The sequence below is a fragment of the Eublepharis macularius genome, chromosome 3 (assembly GCF_028583425.1).
Source record: "Eublepharis macularius isolate TG4126 chromosome 3, MPM_Emac_v1.0, whole genome shotgun sequence".
In the NCBI taxonomy this organism is placed as follows: Eukaryota; Metazoa; Chordata; class Lepidosauria; order Squamata; family Eublepharidae; genus Eublepharis; species Eublepharis macularius.
Window position 1 is genome coordinate 136113313 of NC_072792.1, and position 19865 is coordinate 136133177.

Below are 19865 nucleotides of genomic sequence, written 5' to 3' on the forward strand. Positions count from 1 at the left end.
GAAATGGCATTGAACTAAGCAATCAAAGATATTGATGCGTTTAATTGTATCAATCAAAGATACTGAAATTAGTTTGCATAGCATTGAACAGAAAGTAAAATGGAATGTAGCTAGATCTGACACTGGTGGACACAATTTATTCCAGTAGGTGCAGATGAAAACATAAGATAACCGCATCCTCTTGGATACACACCTTAACATGGTGAGGTGGTTTGAGCATGTCAGTGAAACTGAGAGCAACGCCATCAGGAGCGCAAGCTTGGTCAAGATCCTAAACTCCTGGAAGAGTCACTCAAGGTGGAATTGTCAAAGCTGAGACACCAGACTAAGATGCATCCATGCCCTTCAGGAATCAACAGTCACATCAGCAGAAGAGAATTGAATGTTCCAATGTTGATGGGAGTGGAGGAATTCTTGCAGGTTAGGATGACAGATACCATCAATGAAGAATCTTTTGCTGAAGAACCAGAAATCTTAGAAAGTGAAGTAAAAGCTGCACTCAAAGCAATTGAGAGAAACAAAGCACCTGGAGTAGATGGGATACCAATAGAGCTATTTCAGGCTACAGAAATGGAGTCCATCAAAATCTTAACAAGAAGTCAACAAATATGGAAAACAAAACAATGGCCTACAGACTGAAAACAGTCTACATTCCAATTCCAAAAAAGGGGTATGCCAAAAAGTGCAGCAACTATTGGACTACTGTGCTAATTTCCCATGCAAGCAAAGTGATGCTCAAAATTCTTCAGTGAATTAGCATATATGGAACAAGAAATGCCAGATGTTCAAGCTGGATTCAGAAAAGGAAGAGGCACTAGAGATCACATTGCAAATTTACAATGCGTAATGGAACATGCCAGAGAATTTCAGAAGAAAATCAGCCTGTATTTTCTAGATTACAGCAAAGCTTTTGACTGTGTGGATCATGAAAAGCTATGGAGAGTGTTAAAAGAAATGGGGGTGCCACAACATCGTATTGTTTTGATGTGCAATCTGTACTCTGGGCAAGAAGCTACTTTCAGAACAGAATATGGGGAAACAGAATGGTTTCCAATTGGAAACGTGTCAGTCAAGAATGCATATTATCTTCCTACCCTGTCCAACCTCTATGCAGAGTATATCATAAAGAAAATTGGATTACATCTAGAAGAAGGTGGAGTGAAAATTGGTGGAAGGAATATTAACAATTTGAGATACGCAGATGACACCACGTTACTGGCAGAAAATAGTGAAAACTTGTAATGGCTACTGATGAAGGTTAAAGAAGAAAGCTCCAAAGGAGGATTACAGCTGAACATCAAGAAAAGTAATGACCACTGAAGAATTACACAGTTCTTAAGTTGACAGTGAGGAAATTTAAATTGTTCACAATTTTCTATTCCTTGGCTCAATCATCAACCAAAAAAGTGACTGCAATAAAGAAGTCAGACAAAGATTGTGACTTAGAAGAGCGGCTGTGAGGGAACTAAAAAAGATCCTCAAGGATAAAGATGTCTCTCTGGGAACCAAGATCAAGATAATCCAAAGTATGATATTCCCCATTATTATGTATGTACATGAAAGTTGGACGGTGAAGAAAGCTGACAGGAAGAAAACTGCGTCATTTGAAATGGAGGAGGAGAGTTTTGCAGATACCATGGACAGCCAAAAAGACAAACAAGTAGGTTCCAGATCAAATCAAGCCTGAATTCTCCCTAGAAGATAAAATGACGAAACTGAGGCTGTTGTACTTTAGTGACATCATGAGAAGACAAGATTCTCTGGAAAAGTCAATAATGCTAGGAAAAGTGGAAGGCAGTAGAAAAAAAGGAAGACGAGATGGCTTGACTCAATAAAAGAAGCCATGTCCTCCAGTTTGCAGGATCTGAGCAAGTCTGTTAATGATAGGACATTTTGGAGGTCTCTCATTCATAGGATCGCCATAGGTTGGAGGCAACTTGACAGCACATAACACACACACAACCACCCAGATAAAATGACTCTAAAACAATGAAAGATGTTGTTGCAAAACATATGAAGCAACTTCAATATAGAAAAAAGGTTCTGTTAGGAGTTATTAAAGAGATAATATGTCAGGAAGATTATTCAAGTGATATACATCAGATATATAACTGGAGTCCTTAGTATCCTCTATATCAAGATATAATACACACAATTTCACTCATTGAAAGTTTGAGAAGTGACAAAAATTGGAGCTCAAGTAAAGGTATTTGGTAGTGTTCCTAATATTAGGCCCAATTCTATTGTTAGTGATTTCTCCATGGGCATAATGGAGAGATGTGTACCCTTCCATGCTTTTACTACACCTACAAAAACATATCCATATGTACCAATGACTTAGAGAACAAGGCAAAGTACTTGCATCTAACTGTGTCATATAGTAAGTGTATGAAGTGGCTGAGGTTGCTGGAAGGACACCTGTGATGCACAAGCCCCCTTTCTGGGCACACTCTCTGCTTTCCTTCACCACCACCCCAACAGTGCCTAAGCTCTGCAAAGGGCGAGGAAAGAGGCTAGTTCATGGTGCTCCTTCTGACCCACCGTGTATGGAAGTCAGAGGAACCCCTGAACTCCTAATACTCCCTGGCAAGACCACCACTCACCTTTCCCGGGTTCCAGGGTTGGTATACTCACAAGCAAAGACAATTGAGATAAGAAAAATGATCTCTTTATTAAATAGTTCAATTTAAGTAAACAATTAAAATTACATCCAGTGCAAGTCTCTAAAGTTCAGAAGCACAGAAAATAAGAAAGACTAACTTAGCAAGATGTTGTGGCTAGTTACCTGGAGCATGTGTTGTTCCCTAGCTCCTTGCACAAACAGTTCAAGTAGCAGCCGGGCAAATATACCCACAAGGCACCAACAGCTCATAATTCTTCAACTCTCTGCTTGTCTAATGTTTGCTCCTATGCTCACTCTCTCTTTGCCAGATCTTAGGCCAGTTATAGGCTTCAGACCCACTTCAGCCAATTAGGAAGTCATACTGTGGTAATTCGGGGTGCTCTTTATTCCTCCCCTCCCAACTCTAAGATCAGGATGCAAAACTCACCAGCTGGAATAGCCTTGACTAATTACCTGGAAGAATATCTTTTAGCTCAGGTGCATGGAGTTAGCAGGACTGAGTCCCGAGCAGTTTGTTAACTGACTCTATGGCATCACAACACCACATAGAACACATTGAGAGTCATCAATACGGAAGTTCTAATCAGCCCATAATTGAATCTGGATTCATCAAAGTATAGTCAGTGTAAAGGCTTAGATCTGTGAAGCGGTAACAGTGTCCAGAAACGTGTGCAGCATAGAGTTGCCAGCCCTCCTTACCCTAAAAGTGGGGGGGGGATCAATTTGACTCCACTGAGACCACATAGTTTCCAGTTTTCCACTAGAAATGTATCATCCGAGCCTCAGCAAGTGCTCATGTCATTTCACTGAGTGCTCTGGTGGTTCCTAGCCAGCCTCTCCCCTCTCCCCGACCCTGCCGTCCAGGTGAGTAGAGCAGGGGGGCAGAAGGTGGGAGTGGGGAGGCATCCCCAACACAGCATTCTGTTGTCTCTCCACACGGTACCCAGTGTCTTCCACAACTAACCAAGGGGCAAAGCCATCCCAGTTATTGTTTGTGACTTGGTTACAAGTTGATCCTTGTTTGCTTTATTTCAGTAGTTCAACAGAACATAAAGCGAGCAATTCAGAACAAGCACATGTTAGTGTGCAGGACTCTGGTGTTGCAGTGGCCCACTGCAAAACTATTGAGACATTAACAGACCATATAAAGTAAGTATTTGATAGACACAAAGAAATATTTGGTGCCCTTGTTTCCTAACAAATAACTTTCTGAGATACGATTTCATGAAAAATATGAATCAAGATGGTCGCTGGATAATCCCTATGCAGTCAGTATTCAACTAGACAAATGTTGGCTCTTTCTGGTACGATCTTCCATACTTCATAGGAATTGTTTTCAAATGCTTTCTTACTACCTCTGTCAGGTTATTTTGTGTTATTTTGCTGAAAGTAATTAAGCCCACTCAGAAATGTACCTTTTAGATATTGAGTTAATAATGTGCAGAGTCTGTGTGTACATTGGCTTGCATTTCTGGAGCATTTGCATTCATGAAACTGCTCATTAGTGAATTGTAGTGTGGGAGCCAAACAAGGAAACGGAGCATTTGGTGTTGGCCTTTCCTTCTATATAAACATTCATAGGACTGTGATTTAAACTAGAGATGGGTACGAACAGAAAAAAACCCAAACATGATGTTCGTTGCCATCCACAAACAGGGACTCACGAACACTTATGAGCATGACTTGTTCACGAATATGTTTGTGGTTGGATGTTCGTGGGGGCTAGCAGGCTCTCCTCCAGCCATCATCCAAGTTTGGTCAAGATCTCTACTGCACCACTCCAGGAAACCTTACCTGAGCAGGCAGCAGCAAAGGTACCAATAGTAAATAATAGCTTGGCCCCAGAGCCTGGCAGCAGCCCTGGAACCTGAAGGGGTAGATCCATATCCCATCACACACAAAATTCGAGCTCCAATGTACTCTCCCTGTCTCTCTGCCAACAGCAGCTGTCTCTCTCCCTCTCCACTGTCTGCAAAGACTAGCCAGAGCTGGGAGCCCCCCCTCCCCCATGGTCTTTGCTTTCTTGTAACAAATTTGGAGCTCCAAATTGGGCTTAGATTGGGGTTTCCAGGGTAACAGCAGGCATTCAGACAGAGTTCAGACAATCCCTGCCTAAGTTGCCAAGAGAATTGATTGCAGGTGCCCGACTGTCTGGCTTGATGAACAGCAACGAACGAGGCGTGCAACGACCACCTGTTCGTTTAGAATGGGGCTTCACGAACAGCTTGTTCATGAACAGCAGATTAGGCTGCTTGTGGCTTTTTTGATTCATATTGCTGTTCGTGCCCATCTTTAATTTAAACTTGCTATTGCTTTAGCATTGTCTGATATTTTTAATTGATAGTTTTTAATTGTTGACTGTATTTTTAATTATTTCACTGGCTTATTCTTTATTATTTATATTGAAAACTGCCTTGAGTGTAGTTTTATAGAAAGCTGGGACGTAAATGTTTTAAATAAATAGATGTATAAATAGGATTCATTATTTTGAACCTACGATAGACATACATGTTTTGATAAAAATGTTTTTGTTGTTTTCTAGAGAAGTCCTGATGTATTTTTTACCTAAATGTTCTCTTTCAAGAGAACATCTTACATGTATGTCCACTGAAGATATTTTGTCTATTTTCAAAGTAAGTGAGCATCTAAATTAAATATAAATTAATTTAAATGTTTGAGTACATGTCCTGATACTTATAATTAGCTAATAAAGAGCAACAGCATTTGATCACACATATGCAGTTATTATCCTCATTGTCCATTGTCCTTTGTGTGTTTCTCTAAATTATTTTTTCACCATTTTCAATTTCTGAATTGGGGGAAGGGGAATGGAAAAGTTAAACTAAAGTTAAACTAAGATGGGTTGCCATATTAGTCTGTAGCAGTAGAAAAGAGCAAGAATCCAGTAGCACCTATAAAACTAACAACATTTGTGGTAGGGTATGAGCTTTCATGAGTCACAACTCACTTCTTCAGGTACAACTAGAACATGAATCCATCTGTCCTTATATCTTGGAGAGTGATTTCAGATGCGAAGACAATAGCCAGTGAATGACGATAGCAGCCATGATAGGATAGAGTGGGGTAACGGTGGGTGGGATAACAGCCAAAATGGTTTACAAAGACTGTGTGAAAGGTAACTTAGTATCATGACCTGATTCCAGAACCAAATTCTGTGTTCACATGTAATTGCAGAATACACACAAGACCTGTATGTTAGTTACCAGAATTTGTTAGAGATTGTGTGAGTCAATCCAACATTTAGTTAAGATAGTGGCAATCTGAAATATTTGTGTGTGTGTGTGTGTTAGTGCAAATATCTGCATTTTCTTTACTATTTGAATTTGCTTCCATGTCTCAGCTTTTCTATTTACTGTTTTCATATTATACAAGGGTCATCTGATTCAATTTTCTAAATCTATGCATTTTGTTTTATTTATATAAAAAAGCTGAAAGGGCATTCTGAGCAGAATAAGAAGGTACCTCTAGACATCTATCAGGTAAACCATATTTGATATGGCTAATTAATATGCTGAACTGATTTATTATCAGATTTCTACTAGTCATTGTAATAAGGGAAATAAGAAAAAATGTACACCTCCATTAGTTTTTTATAATTTCCATTGACATTGTTTCAATGGAGATGGGAGCAAATTGTTTCAATGGAGATGGGAGGAATTCTTGAAGATTAGCTACTGGGCAGCAGCAATAGTGGAAAGCGACATTGGCAGAAGATCTTTCACAGACAACGGCAGTGTCACTTCAACTAACCTTGGTTAGTACTGCACAGAAGAAGGCAATGGTAAACCACTTTTGCTAATCTATTACCTTGAAAACCCTATGATTAGACAATCCAAATGAAAAAGATACAGTGCTGGAAAACAGGACCCCCAGGTTGGATGGCACTCAATTGGCTACTTGCGAAGAGTTGAGGACAAGTACAAATAACATTATTCTTAATGATGGGACTGGATTAAAGCCGAAAGGACGTCCAGTTGCGGACGTGAATAGATGCAAAAGGAATGTCCAAAGCTGTGCGACACACATAATAGGAAAATGGAATGTGAGAAGTATGAAGCCAGGTAAGCTAGAAATTGTAAAACAAGAAATGGAATGTTTAAACATTACAGTCCTGGGTGTGAGTGAACTAATGTGGACCAGCTCAGGACACTATCAGTCAGAAAACCATAGTTTTACTGCGGAAATTAATTCAAAAGAAACAGTGTTACTCTAATAGTGAGGCAAGACATAGCACAAGCAGTCAAGAGCTACAACACAAAGTCTGACCGGTAATATCAATCAGACTTCACGCAAAGCCTATTAACATAACCATCATTCAAGTTTATGCTTCAACTATGGCTGCTGAGGAAGAAATGGAAAACTTTTACGCAAGTGTCCAAGAAGAAATAGATTGTACACCTAAACAAGATATGCAGTGACTGGAAGGCAAAAGTAGGAAATAAAGCAGAATCAAACATAATTGGAATATTTGGACTAGGATCACAAAATGAAGCAGGACAGCAACTCATAGAATTTTTTGAAGCCAACAACCTGTTCGTGGATATTACATGCTTCAGGCAACCAAAAAGATGATTGTATATGTGGAAATCACTGGGTGACCAATACAGGAACCAAATAGATTACATAATTGGAAGCGGAAGATGGAGAAGCTCTATTCTCTCTGCTACAGCAAGACCACGAACCCACAACAACAAAGGGGGGACCCCTGGACTAGCAAAACACTATCTATACACAACCAGGGAAAATAACAGTTTCAAGATATCAATTTTATAAATCTTATAGACATGCAAAGTGCAAAACCAATTAATGTAAATATAAACACAATATAGTCAATCAATAAATAGTAATGTCACATCCAACGGGTAGTGTCAAAAGTCCATCTAATGAAAGTCCAACTGGTGGAGAGTCATACAAAAGTCAATATTCCATTTCTCTTTCTTTCATTAACAAATTTTTCTTTCTTTCATTAACAAATTCTTTGACATGGACCATCACATAATCTTGAAGGATTAGAGCTGGACGTTCCTTAATTGTATTTATATCTTTGTTCTACTATTGTATAATTGTATTTATTGTATTTATATCTTTGTTCTACTATAAAGAATACATAATGCCTTTTTACATTATATAAAATACTTTTATTCCAGTCCATAAAAACCATGCCTGTGAGGAAGTGAGAGTATGAAATGGGAATTGGAAATCGGGCAGTATGTTTGAAGGAACGTCCAGCTCTAATCCTTATAGATTATGTGATGGTCCAGGTCAAAGAATTTGTTAATGACAGAAAGAAAAAATTGTTAATGAAAGAAAGAGAAATGGAATATTGACTTTTGTATGACTCTCCATCAGTTGGACTTCCATTAGATGGACTTTTGACTCTACCTGTTGGATGTAACATTACTATTTATTGATTGACTATATTGTGTTTATATTTACATTAATTGGTTTTGCACTTTGCATGTCTATAAGATTTATAAAACTGACAGATATCTTGAAACTGTTGTTTTCCCTGGTTGTGTATAGATAGTATAAAGCAAGACCAGGAGCTGATTGCAATACAGATCATGAGTTGCTAATATCAAAAATTAGAATAAAGCTGAAGAGAAACACTAAAAGAATCATCGTGCCAAAATACAATCTAAATAATATTCCTGAAGAATTTGAAGACCAGGTAAAGAACAGATTTGCAATATTAAGTTTAATTGATTATGATCCAGAACAACTGTGGACTGAAACGATATTATGAAGGAAGAATGTGCAAAGACTATTCTTGATGGCAAAAGAAAGGAGAAGCCTATATGGATGACTGTGAGGAAACTCTTAAAATGGCCAAAAGTAGATGAAAAGCAAAAGGTGACAGAAATAGGGTCAAAATTCTAAATGCAGCTTTTCAGCAACTTGCATGCAGAGACAAAGAAATGTATTATAATAACCAGTGCAAAGAAATAGAAGACAACAACAAAAAAGATAGAAAAAGAGATCTGTTCCAAAAGATCTGAGAAATCAAAGGGAAATTCAAGCCATGGCTTGGGATGCTGAAAGATCAACATGGAAATACAGTGGAAAAGAGCAAGAGTCCAGCAGCACCTATAAGACTAATAAAATTAGTGGTAGGCTATGAGCTTTTGTGAGCCACAATGAGCTGTGGTTCATGAAAGCTCATACTCTACCACTTATAAGTGCTACTGGACTCTTGCTCTTTTCCACTGCTACAGATAGACTAACATGGCCACCCATCTTGACCTATCTCCATGGAAATACAGTATCTGATCAGGACAAAATAGAGGAAAAATGGAAACAATACACCAAAGAACTATACAAAAGAGATGGAAGGATGACAGATACTTTTGACAAAGAATCTTTTGATAAAGAACCAGAAATACTAGAAAGTGAAGTAAAAGTTGCAGTCAAAGCAACTGGGAAAAACAAAGCACTTAGATGGGATACTAATAGAGCTATTTCAGACTACAGAAATGGATTCCATCAGAATCTTAACAAGAATTGGTTAACAAATACAGAAAACAAAACAATGGCCCACTGACTGGAAACGCTCAGTCTACATTCCAATCCCCAAAAAAGGGGACGCCAAGGAGTGCAGTAACTATCAGACAATTGTGTTAATTTCCCATGCAAGCAAAGTGATGCTCAAAATTCTACAGCAAAGGCTCTTACCATGTTGTGTACTGGCGGGCGAGAAATGCCAGATGTTCAAGCTGAATTCAGAAAAGGAAGAAGCACCAGAGGTCACATTGCAAATTTACAATGGCTAATGGAACATACCAGGGAATTTCAGAAGAAAATCAGCCTGTGTTTTCTAGATTACAGCAAAGCGTTTGACTGTGTGGATCATGAAAAGCTATGGAGAGTCTTAAAAGAAATGGGGGTGCCACAACATCTGATCATTTTGATGCGCAACCTGTACTCTGGACAAGAGGCTACTGTCAGGACAGAATATGGAGAAACTGCAATGAATATGGAGACTGCAATGAAGAAATCAGACAAAGATTGAGACTTGGAAGAGCAGCTGTGAGGGAGCTAGAGAAGATCCTTAAAGATAAATGTGTCTATCTGGGAACCAAGATCAAGATAATCCAAACTATGGTATTCCCCATTACTATGTAGGTTAGCGGAACCAAGATCAAGATAATCCAAACTATGGTATTTCCCATTACTATGTAGGTTAGCGGCAGCGCGGCCGCTGTTATGCAGACATGTTGAGCCGCCTCCGCCTCCTCTGTCGCCAGCACTGCCACAGCACCACCATCTGCCGCCGCCACCACTTGTGCTTTGTTGTTGGCTCCATGTAGCTGGGGGCCTGGGGGAGGGAGGAGGGGAGGGGGCAGGTGGGGAAGGAAGGCAGGGAAAAAAAACGCAGCCAAAGGAGAGGAAGGCAGGAGCGGAGGAGGAGCCACCAGAGCAGGCCAGGCCATTGGGCCTGTGGAGAGGGGAGGCGGGAGCCCAGCGGCTGGAGCGGAATAAAAATTTAGGCATATTTTTCCATTACTATGTATGGATGTGAAAGCTGGACAGTGAAGAAAGCTGACAAGAAGAAAAATGATTCATTTGAAATGTGATGTTAGAGGAGAGTTTTGCAGATACCCTTGACAGCCAAAAAGACAAATATGTGTCTACTAGATCAAATCAAGCCTGAATTCTCCCTAGAAGCTGGTAGAGAACCCATCAATTAGCAAAGGTGTTGATAACCAGGTTTCCTGGAGGAGGACAATATCAAACAAGGAAAGATAATTCAGAAATGAAAGGTCAGATTTCTTAGAATGCCAACCCGCAATGTTGGCTTCTCTTAAGATCGTATAAATCTTTAGCCCTAGAAGCTAAAATGACAAAACTAAAGCTATCGTACTTTGGTCACATCATGAGAAGACAAGATTCTCTGGAAAAGTCAATAATGCTAGGGGAAGTAAAAGGCAATACAAAATGAGGAAGACTTAAAACAAGATGGCTTGATTAAATAAAAGAAGCCTCCAGTTTGCAGGATCTGAGCAAGTCTGTTAGTTATAGGACGTTGTGGAGGTCTTTCCTTCATAGGATCGCCATAGATTGGAGGCGACGTGATGGCACATAACACATGCAATAGCTAGTAAGTCTGGTAAGGGCTCTCAGACAGACGCTTTTCCAAGCCATGGTGTATGAGAGACTTTAATGGGAGATACCAGGAATTGGACTCAAGGCACTGTACATGCAAAGCTTATCCTTTACCATGGCAGTGTCCTATTAACCTATGCAAGAGCTTTCCCTTGGTCCCAATTTAAAAGAATTTGTACTTTTTAAAAAATAAAGATCAATGTTTTTTTCTATTTTATGTTTAAGGGGAGGGGGGAATTAATAGTAGAGTGTAAAATGCTAAGGGGGTTTCTTTATGTGTTTTAGTATTATTCACAATGTGAAAGACATACCTCAGAAAAAATCCAGTCTATAGGCCTTGAAGCTAAACATGCTGAAGCTGAAGCTGAAACTAAGATTGGTCTGTGTGAGGTACAAGTAAAGACTGCACAAGAAAGACTTAATCATCTTCGGGAAAAGATGGCACAACTTCTGTTGAAAATTCATCCAGTAAGTGCTTCTGTTTTAATTGAATTTTAGACGTGCCAATGAAACTAGTATTCCAGCACTTAGCATTTAAGCTTTGGCAATTCATAATGTTTACTTTCTCTACAAAGTTGAGCATCTAAACCTCAAGTGCCTTTGGCTTTTTGTATATGTGAGTCACAGCCTTCTTCCTCTCACCTAGTAGTGGCTGAATCTCTGTCTCTCTGTGTCTGTGCCAGCCTTCCCTTCATTCTGTTCCTACCTAGTGCCTTAAACACATGGGGCACCTTGGGTGCTGACTTCCAGTGCTCATCAGCTGGCTGTTTGCCACTTGCCATACACTGCTGCTAACAACAGTTGCCATAACATAAGGAAAATGTTTGTTTAGAGACTTATACCCTGCCAGTTCTACCCAGTAGAAACCCAAAGAGACGTAGAATGAGAGACAGAGAATGACTGGCCAAAGTTATCCAGTGAGCTTCCATGGCAGAGCTGGGATTTGAACCTGACCAATTCTTTAATCGCTACACTATAGAGAATTTAAAAGGAAGGGGAGGAAAGGCAATGACAGTTCCAAGCTATTATTTGTCATTTTTTTTGGCAAATAATATTCCTGAGTGGCAGTTCTTGAAAAAATGTCTGTTACTTTTACCAGTAAAATCTAAAAGAGTCCAGTAGCACCTTTAAGACTAACCAACTTTACTGTAGCATAAGCCTTTGAGAATCACAGTTCTCTTCGTCAGATGCATCTGATGAAGAGAACTGTGATCTGACGAAGAGAACTGTGATTCTCAAAAGCTTATGCTACAGTAAAGTTGGTTAGTCTTAAAGGTGCTACTGGACTCTTTTCGATTTTGCTACTACAGACTAACATGGCTAACTCCTCTGGAACTCTTACCAGTGATACTCTTCACTATATATTAGAAAAGAAGCCATGCCGTCATCACTCCATTTTAAATAGGATTGCAACCTCTGATCTGTTGAATCAGGAGTTTAGTCAACTTACATTATAGTTGATTATTAGGAAGAACCCAAATTAAGGAGGCTGAGAGTTAAGGGAACATTTATTTTAAGTTTATGTTAGTTCTGTGTGTATTATATTGAAGAAAATGAAAGGATAAAATATTAAATATAACCTTTCCATGCAAAAATAAATGGAAAAGTGTATGAAATTGTAAGTTGTGTTATACTTTTGTGCAAATTCATTTACATCTATTAGTTTAAATAATCATTGACTATATTCAGTCAAAAGGCAAATATTAGTTCACTAAAAATTATTTAATTGGTTAGGAGCTCTAATTTTTTACTTCATATGTTGAGATCAATATCACACCAATTAATATTTTCAAACCCCCATTTCTTCTGTGACTTTGATTGTAAAATTCTTACTATAGATGCTTGGATAGCATTGAACTAAATGGAATATATGTATTCAGTGTTTAAACATAAACTCTAGGGTTCTTTGATTATCAGAATCAGGAGTTTTTAAGATGCATGATCCAAAGAATGTCAGAAAGTTTTGCACTTGAAGTATTCAGGCCCAGTGAAAATGATAGAACCTGCAGTTACTAGAGAGGCTGACAAAGCTTCTTTGGCTTGGAGTACGAGCTCTAGCAGCTTAGAACCCCCCCCCCCCAAAGTAAGGTGACCTCATGACTGCTGAATCCCTCTGCTCAGAAGATAAATCTGAGAGCCAAAGCAATATCTCCTCTCCTCTGCTCTTCTAACATATTGCCACCTCTTTTCTGTACCTCCCCATCTCATAGCAAGGCACATGAGAGTAAGAGAAATATTTGCAGAATCACCTCCCCCTCTTTCTTTTTGCTTCCCTCCCTCCTGGTATATTCTTGCATCTCCCAGAATTCCTGACATTAACTATCCTCTCAGTAGCCTAACTGCATTAGGGTAACCATCCTCTGCATGGGGCATGGAGTTTTCCAGGAATTACAACTGATCGCCAGACTACAGGTAACAGTTCCCGTGTAAGAAATGTCAGCTACAGAAGGCAGACTCTATGGAATAATGTCAATGACAACCCCCCCCCATCCATTCAATCCTCATGCACCCTGAAATCTTCAGTAATTTCCAGGCTGCAGTTGGCAACTGTCACTCCATTACTCTCCATCTACACCACCTTCAGCCTGATGGCACGTTATTCTAAGTTCTCAAAGAGCTTGAGTTTCGGCTCTAATGAAATGAATGTTTTGACTATATGGAAAAAAATGTCTAAAACATGCAAGTGAAAGGGGGGGGGTAATCCAAGAGAGAAAATATATGTTGTGCTTTACCTGGGGACGTTCAAGTGTAGGATTTTATGTGTGGCCCTCAATTCACGTGCAGACTGTCTCTTGCTTGGCACACATGCATGCTGCTTTCATGAGACTTCCCTTTGTGTGATAGCATTTGCAAGTGAGTACAAATGCGGAGTTGGGAGGGCAGAGCTCCAATTCTTTTCTAGCAGTGAGTACTTTCAGGAATGGACACTGTAGAGCAAGTACTTTAGGCTCCTCTGACTTGCCAATTTGCATTTCTTTTTAAGGTGTGAGAGAGTCAAGAGCTACATTTCAAACAATGAATGTGGGAGGTGGAGGAAACTTGGAATTTTGCAGTTGTAAACAGCCTGGATACTTTTAGCAGTTGAGGAGGAACTGATTGAATGCATGAATGTACTCACGTGGAGCAAATTGAAGTGTGACTGTACATGTGCATGGGAGTGTGCAAGTGCATGGGGAGTGTGCAAGTGCATGGGAAGTTGGAGAGGGGAACACATTAAATGAGGTTTAAATTGTAACATATAGTTCAACCCTAAGACTTGCATCCTGTTATAGAAATTGTTATAGACCAAGCACAGTAGTCAAACTATCCACCTTCATCCTGTGGAAGTACCTTCCACTAAGGGACAGGATTTTGTAGTTTTCCAGTTGATGGTGTGGCTGCAGATAAAGCACAGCAGCAACGGAGCTTCCACGTGGCAGGTTACCCCAAAGTTTCCCTGCCCCAACCCCCTGGAAGCGGCCACCTCCCTCTTCTGGGTCACCAGGGCTTTTGCGTTTTTTTTAAAAAAATGGCATCAGAATATCATTATATTTATATTCTGCTGTAGCAATAAGTGTAGCAATTTCTCTGACTTCCCAGCTTTCATTGTTTTTAAAGTAAGTCATTTGTCCCCTCCTTAGCAAAAATATGCCTTTTCCCCCTATATCTCCACAAGGGAATCGACTAGAGGCTTACTTAAAAAAATATTAAACCTGGGATTTCAGAAAAACTGCTATACTTGTCATTACAACAGTATATTGATACAATGATATTCTGGTGCCAATATTTTAAAAAATTAAAAGCCCCCTAGTTTCAGGGAGAAGAAATGGTTGCTGCAAGGACAGGGTCAGGGGAAATTATCACCATAAGACCCAGAAAATCTGAATTTTCCCACATGCACAAGATTGATCCAGGATTTACTGTGATCTTTCCCGAAACTTCAGAGCAAAGCAGGTTTGCAAAAGGCTAGAGAAAAGCCAGAGAAATCCTTGAGGTGCACAAATGCATCACAATGCTGTAAGGAAACATGAAAAAAATCTCACTGCCCCAAACCATTTAACTTGGAGCAGATAGCTAATGTGGAAGACACTAGAGAAATCTTGTGTTTCCAAGGCTGCATACTGGATAAGGAAGTCTTATAAACATAAAAAGTCTATGTAAAACTTCTTACCCTCATTTTTCATACTACTGCCCTTTGTTCCTGGGATTATTTATCTCCTTTCAAAGAACAAAAATAGATTTTCATCTGAGGCTTGTGCCCTATCTGATCAAAGCAGATGACATTTCTATATTTTCTACTTTCTCTATGTTATCTTCCATACAGATATCAGTAACCGAACAAGAGTCTTGTTAAAAAAAAAAAGAAAGCTACAGTTCAACTGAAATCTTTAAACTGCTTACTTTGGAGTAAGGCTTCTGAAATAAATAATACTGCTCCAGAAATTAGCAGTTTGAAGATCACAATTTTTTTGACATTAGGATCTTTTACAAGTTAAACATTGCTATAGGGTCACTTAAATTGAATTGAAACCATGGTGCTGGTGTAGAAAGCTTTACTCTTTTCATTGTGCTGTTTCCCTAATGTAACCCACCCATACCCAGTTGTTATTTGCTCTGCAGAGGAAATCATGGGCATACTTGTTCAGTGACTGTTTACTCTGAGTATACATTAATCATTATTGTATTACCTCATTCTGTTTCAGCATCTTCTTATAAATAACCTGGAAGACATTGATGGCTACCTAGAAGAAATTCAGAAGGAAGAGCACCTAAGTACATTATTTTGTGTGAATACCAGCAGTGCCAGTGAATGAGGCAAAATTATACTGCTGCAATACGAAGTGTGAGGCTTGTAACACTTTATAATGCATAAACCCTATTATGTAGTGTGGCAGTAATCCTGTGAGCACTGCTGCTGTGCAGTTTCCATTCATTCTAATGGGACTCTCCACACAAGACCCATTGAAGAATGGAAGTGGTGTGTGTTAAAACTTGACATTGTTAGTGTGTCAGTTGAAGAGTTGGAGCTTTTAAAAAGTTGCTTTTGTTTATTTGAAAATATTAATATGTTAATATGTAACACTACAAACAGTAGATATTTTATTTTTTCAGAAGAAATCAAAGTTTTCCGTTTTAACTTATTAGTGATGCAGACTGTCTTACATAATAAAGAAAGATTGTTGCCAAAGCAAGTGTTTAGTTGCCAAACCAAGTGGCTAGTGTTGCTTCCATACCTGGTATTTGGTCTGACTTGGTGGCTAATGGGAGGGAGAAGTTTTGCTACGTCCACACAGCATTGTATTCCTTTTGTGTACTTTCCAGTTTATCCCCAGATTTCTTGCGATATTTCCAAACCCTAATTTGCTACACTGTGCCAGGGGGATTGGATGGGTGCTGTATGGATGGGAAAGTCCAGAACTTTTCCAAACCCACCCACAATGGTACCATTTTACCTGCCCAGTCCCTGTGGCTGCCACTCCCACTCCCCCAATCCACTGGAGGGCTTTTTCAGGGTTTTTAAAATCAGTAATTGACAGACTGTTGTAGAGTAATGCTATAGCATTGTAAATTACTTTTAAAAGAAAAAAGGAGATGCCCCGTTCCCCCAAGGTGCAAGAAGAAATGCCCATCATAGAGTAGGGAAAATGTGGAGAAGCCATCACGTGTAAGCCCTGTTGCTGCTGCTCTTGATCATCAGCCGCCACAGCTGCAAGGAAACCCTGTCCTAACTAGGATTTTGCAGTACAAGCAAATAAATGCTTAAGATGTGGAATGAATGCTTCACCATATCACTAGCTTGCAGTAATCTTATTCCAGATGTTTGTTTCTTTGTATATTATCCACTTTTCTCACAGAGTTTCAAGGCAGATTACATAGTGTAAATCAAATACTATTAACAGGACAGGACCTCCAATAGAATAGTGCAGTAGGGTTTGGACTGCAGAAATCTGAAAACAAGCAAAAATCTGAAACAAACTTGAAACAAAAGCATAAGCATTTAAACCTGACATGTTAAATAAAAGAAATTACACAGTAGAAGCATGCTTGCAACAACACACAGAACACAATAGTATATTCCATGATCCCTCTCTCTTTGCTAAAGTATCTTTCTCAACCATTTTATTTCAATACAGTCCTATTACCTGCTTTAGAAAACCCTCCTGAATAATTCAGTTTTGCATAGTTTTCAAATGTCTCCATTTGCAAAACAGATGTGGGCCATTTGGCTTCTGTTTTTCGGTGCTTTTTCTGGGTCCATGGAAAGTGTGTTCCCAAAAAAGCCAGCACAAAAATTGAAGCCGAACGGCCCGCAACTGTTTGGCAAGCAGATACATCTGGATTCATGAGGAAAAGCCACCAGTGTTCGGTGAGTGGACTGTCCCTTTAAGGGCATGTGGAAATGGCCTTCATCAGGAAGGCCATTCCATAAAGTGGGGACCACAACAGAAATACACATTACGAAGTACCTAGGGATGCTCAAGTGAGCCTCATTTCTCACACCTTGAAGAAATGCAAACTGGCAAGTTAGAGGAGCCTAAAGTACTTGCTCTACAGTGTCCATCCCTGAGAATTCTTGCTGCGAAAACAAAGCTGAATTGGAGCTCTGCCGTTCGTACTCGCACATGCAATCACACAAAGGGAGCTCCTGTGAAAGTGGCATCTGTGTGTGCCGAGCAAGACACAACCTGCTCGTGAATTGAGGACCACACATAAAATCCTGCACTTGAGCATCCCCGGGTAATTTACAGTATGTATTTCCACCCAGAGGAAGCATGGGTATGGGCAGTTGCAGGCTTCCCCCAGTTGGTACAGAATGCTGCAGCTCAGTTATTATTGGGATCTAGATGGAGCATGCATAGTATGCCCATTTTGCAAATGCTACATTGGCTTCCCATCAGTTACCAGTCTCAATTCATGATATTGGCTATCCCATGCAAGGCCTTCATACTAGGGTTGCCAGGTCGCTTGACAACCCCGGGTGGGAGATTGGAAGCCTGGCACTTACCCTGCCTTGTCCTGGGTGTTTTTCTTTGTGCGGGCCCACCAGTGTTAGTTGTTAGCCGCTTTTTCCTAGAAACGTCCCTTCCACATAGCAAACAACCAGTCCTGGCTTACTGTACTTCATTGAAGCAGAAGGTTCTTGAGAAAATAACAACAAGCATGGTCTTTGGACCTAGAAGGGGCACCCATTCAGGAACAGATTTCTCCATCATAGAAAAACAGTCGGCTTGATATTTCTCACTATGTTGTGATTTGCCCAAGATCCCCTAGCAGCCGTTTTGTGATTGACAGTGCCACCCCATGTCAGCCATCTTGTGGTGGTGCCTGCTAACTCTTCTCAACATATCAAAAATGCCTAGGGGATCAAAAAGATAGTTGACTCCTTAGCTGATAGATTGTTTATTCAGATAATTGTACTTCCCAGCCCACATTTTGGATAGTCTGTACATTTATTCATTTTCTTTCAGTTAAATAGGGGAAAGGACCTTGTGATACCACAGGGAGCAGACAATCAGCATCATAAACAGTTAGAGTTGCCTGGTCCAGGTTCGGAAATTCCTGGAGATTTGGAGGGTGGTGTTGGGGGAAGGGAGGGGCCTCAGTGGGGTATGATGCCGTAGAGTTCACCTTTCAGAGCAGCCCTTTTCTCCAGAGAAATTGGTCTCCGTTGCCTGAAGATCAGTTGTAATTCTGGGAGATCTCCAGTTACCACCTGGAGGCTGGCAACCCTATAAGTGGATTTTTTACTGTAAAGTACACATTTCCCTTTACCTTGGCTTTTAAGAAGAGTGTGTGTCTAAACAAAAGTCTTTTGATTGTACTGGAATGGTTTTTTTTTAAAACCATGGGTCAAGAATTTCAAGATGTCAAAACTGCCATGTTGCCTGGAGATCAGTTGTAATTCCGGGAGATCTCCAGCTACCACCTAGGACACAAAGACAAAGTTCCCAACTCCCTGCTGGTCTTTTTAAATATATATATTCTGGTAAATTCAGAATGCAGAGTAATAATCTTGGTTTTTTTTCAAAAAGGCCACTTACAAGTAGGTTTGCCAGGTCCCTACACCCTCCTAGTGCAAGGGGGAGGCCTGGCACTTATTGGGAGGTGTTTCCTCACTCATGAACTCTCAGTGAGTCTCAATGATGTCACTTCTGGAAACTGATATCATTGTGCCAATAGCAGGCATGCTCCCGTGTCACGCAGGGCCATTTCAGCCTGTTTGGAGCCAAAATTGGCCCCTGCAAAGCACAGAAGCATGCCTGCAGCCAACACAACAACACTCAAGGAAGTGATGGCGTGCATCACCAGGAGCACACTCACTGTGTGCATTCCCAGGTTAGCTTCGGAGGCGGTCAATTGCCAGACAGTTTGCTACCTCCCACCAATTACCAGTGTCCAGGGGGCAACAGGGCAAATCCTGCCACAGGCAGGCAACTGGGAACCCTACTGACAAGTAGGCCAGAAGTCACTGGGTGCAACTGACAAGTAGGCCACTGAAACAACTACCCTCTCATGAGTTTATTTTTGTTAGATCCTGCTGTTCCTGTAGAAGATGCAGAGTGGTTTACATGAGGTTCCCTTTGGTCTTCCACTGAAGCAATGATTGAAGTCCCTTTGCTTTTTAGCAGTTCTACATCATCTACAGGATTATGACTGTTCATAATCCTCCTGCTCCCAAATCTACAGTAGACTTGTTCTCTCTATCTAGTTTGTGTGCTTTGTTTCTTCATTAGCACAGTCAGGTTCTCTAAAAGAAATCAGGTTGGGCTCCCTTCATAGATAATCTAAAACAAAAAAATAGTCACAGAAAAGATAACTGGGCTATTCTCTTTGTTGGTACAATGAATGCACTCTGGGTGGGTGCAGAGGCATCATACTGCATTATCCTAGCTGTGGAAAGACTGCCACCCACTGCTAAAAGCTTTCTATATGTAAACTGGTATGAAGGTAATTTTACCAAGAAGCTATATATGCATAGCGTATCTGTTCAGTGATCCGAAAAAGGTTTAAGGCAGCTCTTTCTTCATCTGGCAAGTTGGTGTTTGAATGATAGTTATAAGCAAAATCATTGCTTCTAGGCAACACAATCATTTGGAAAAAAGCACACACACACACACAAAAGAATGCCAGTGATGTG

At 40.1% G+C, this 19865-nt stretch overlaps 1 protein-coding gene across 1 annotated transcript in view; it reads left to right on the forward strand.

Annotated features, from left to right (window-relative positions):
- MORC1 (MORC family CW-type zinc finger 1) overlaps window positions 1–15540 on the forward strand; it is a 77456-nt gene extending 61916 nt beyond the window's left edge. The window contains exons 25-28 of the mRNA XM_054974432.1: window positions 3659–3772; window positions 5166–5256; window positions 11033–11215; window positions 15430–15540. Of these exons, the coding sequence (XP_054830407.1) occupies window positions 3659–3772; window positions 5166–5256; window positions 11033–11215; window positions 15430–15540 (499 nt within the window). The remainder of the gene's footprint in view (window positions 1–3658; window positions 3773–5165; window positions 5257–11032; window positions 11216–15429) is intronic.
- Window positions 15541–19865: the final 4325 nt, after the last annotated feature.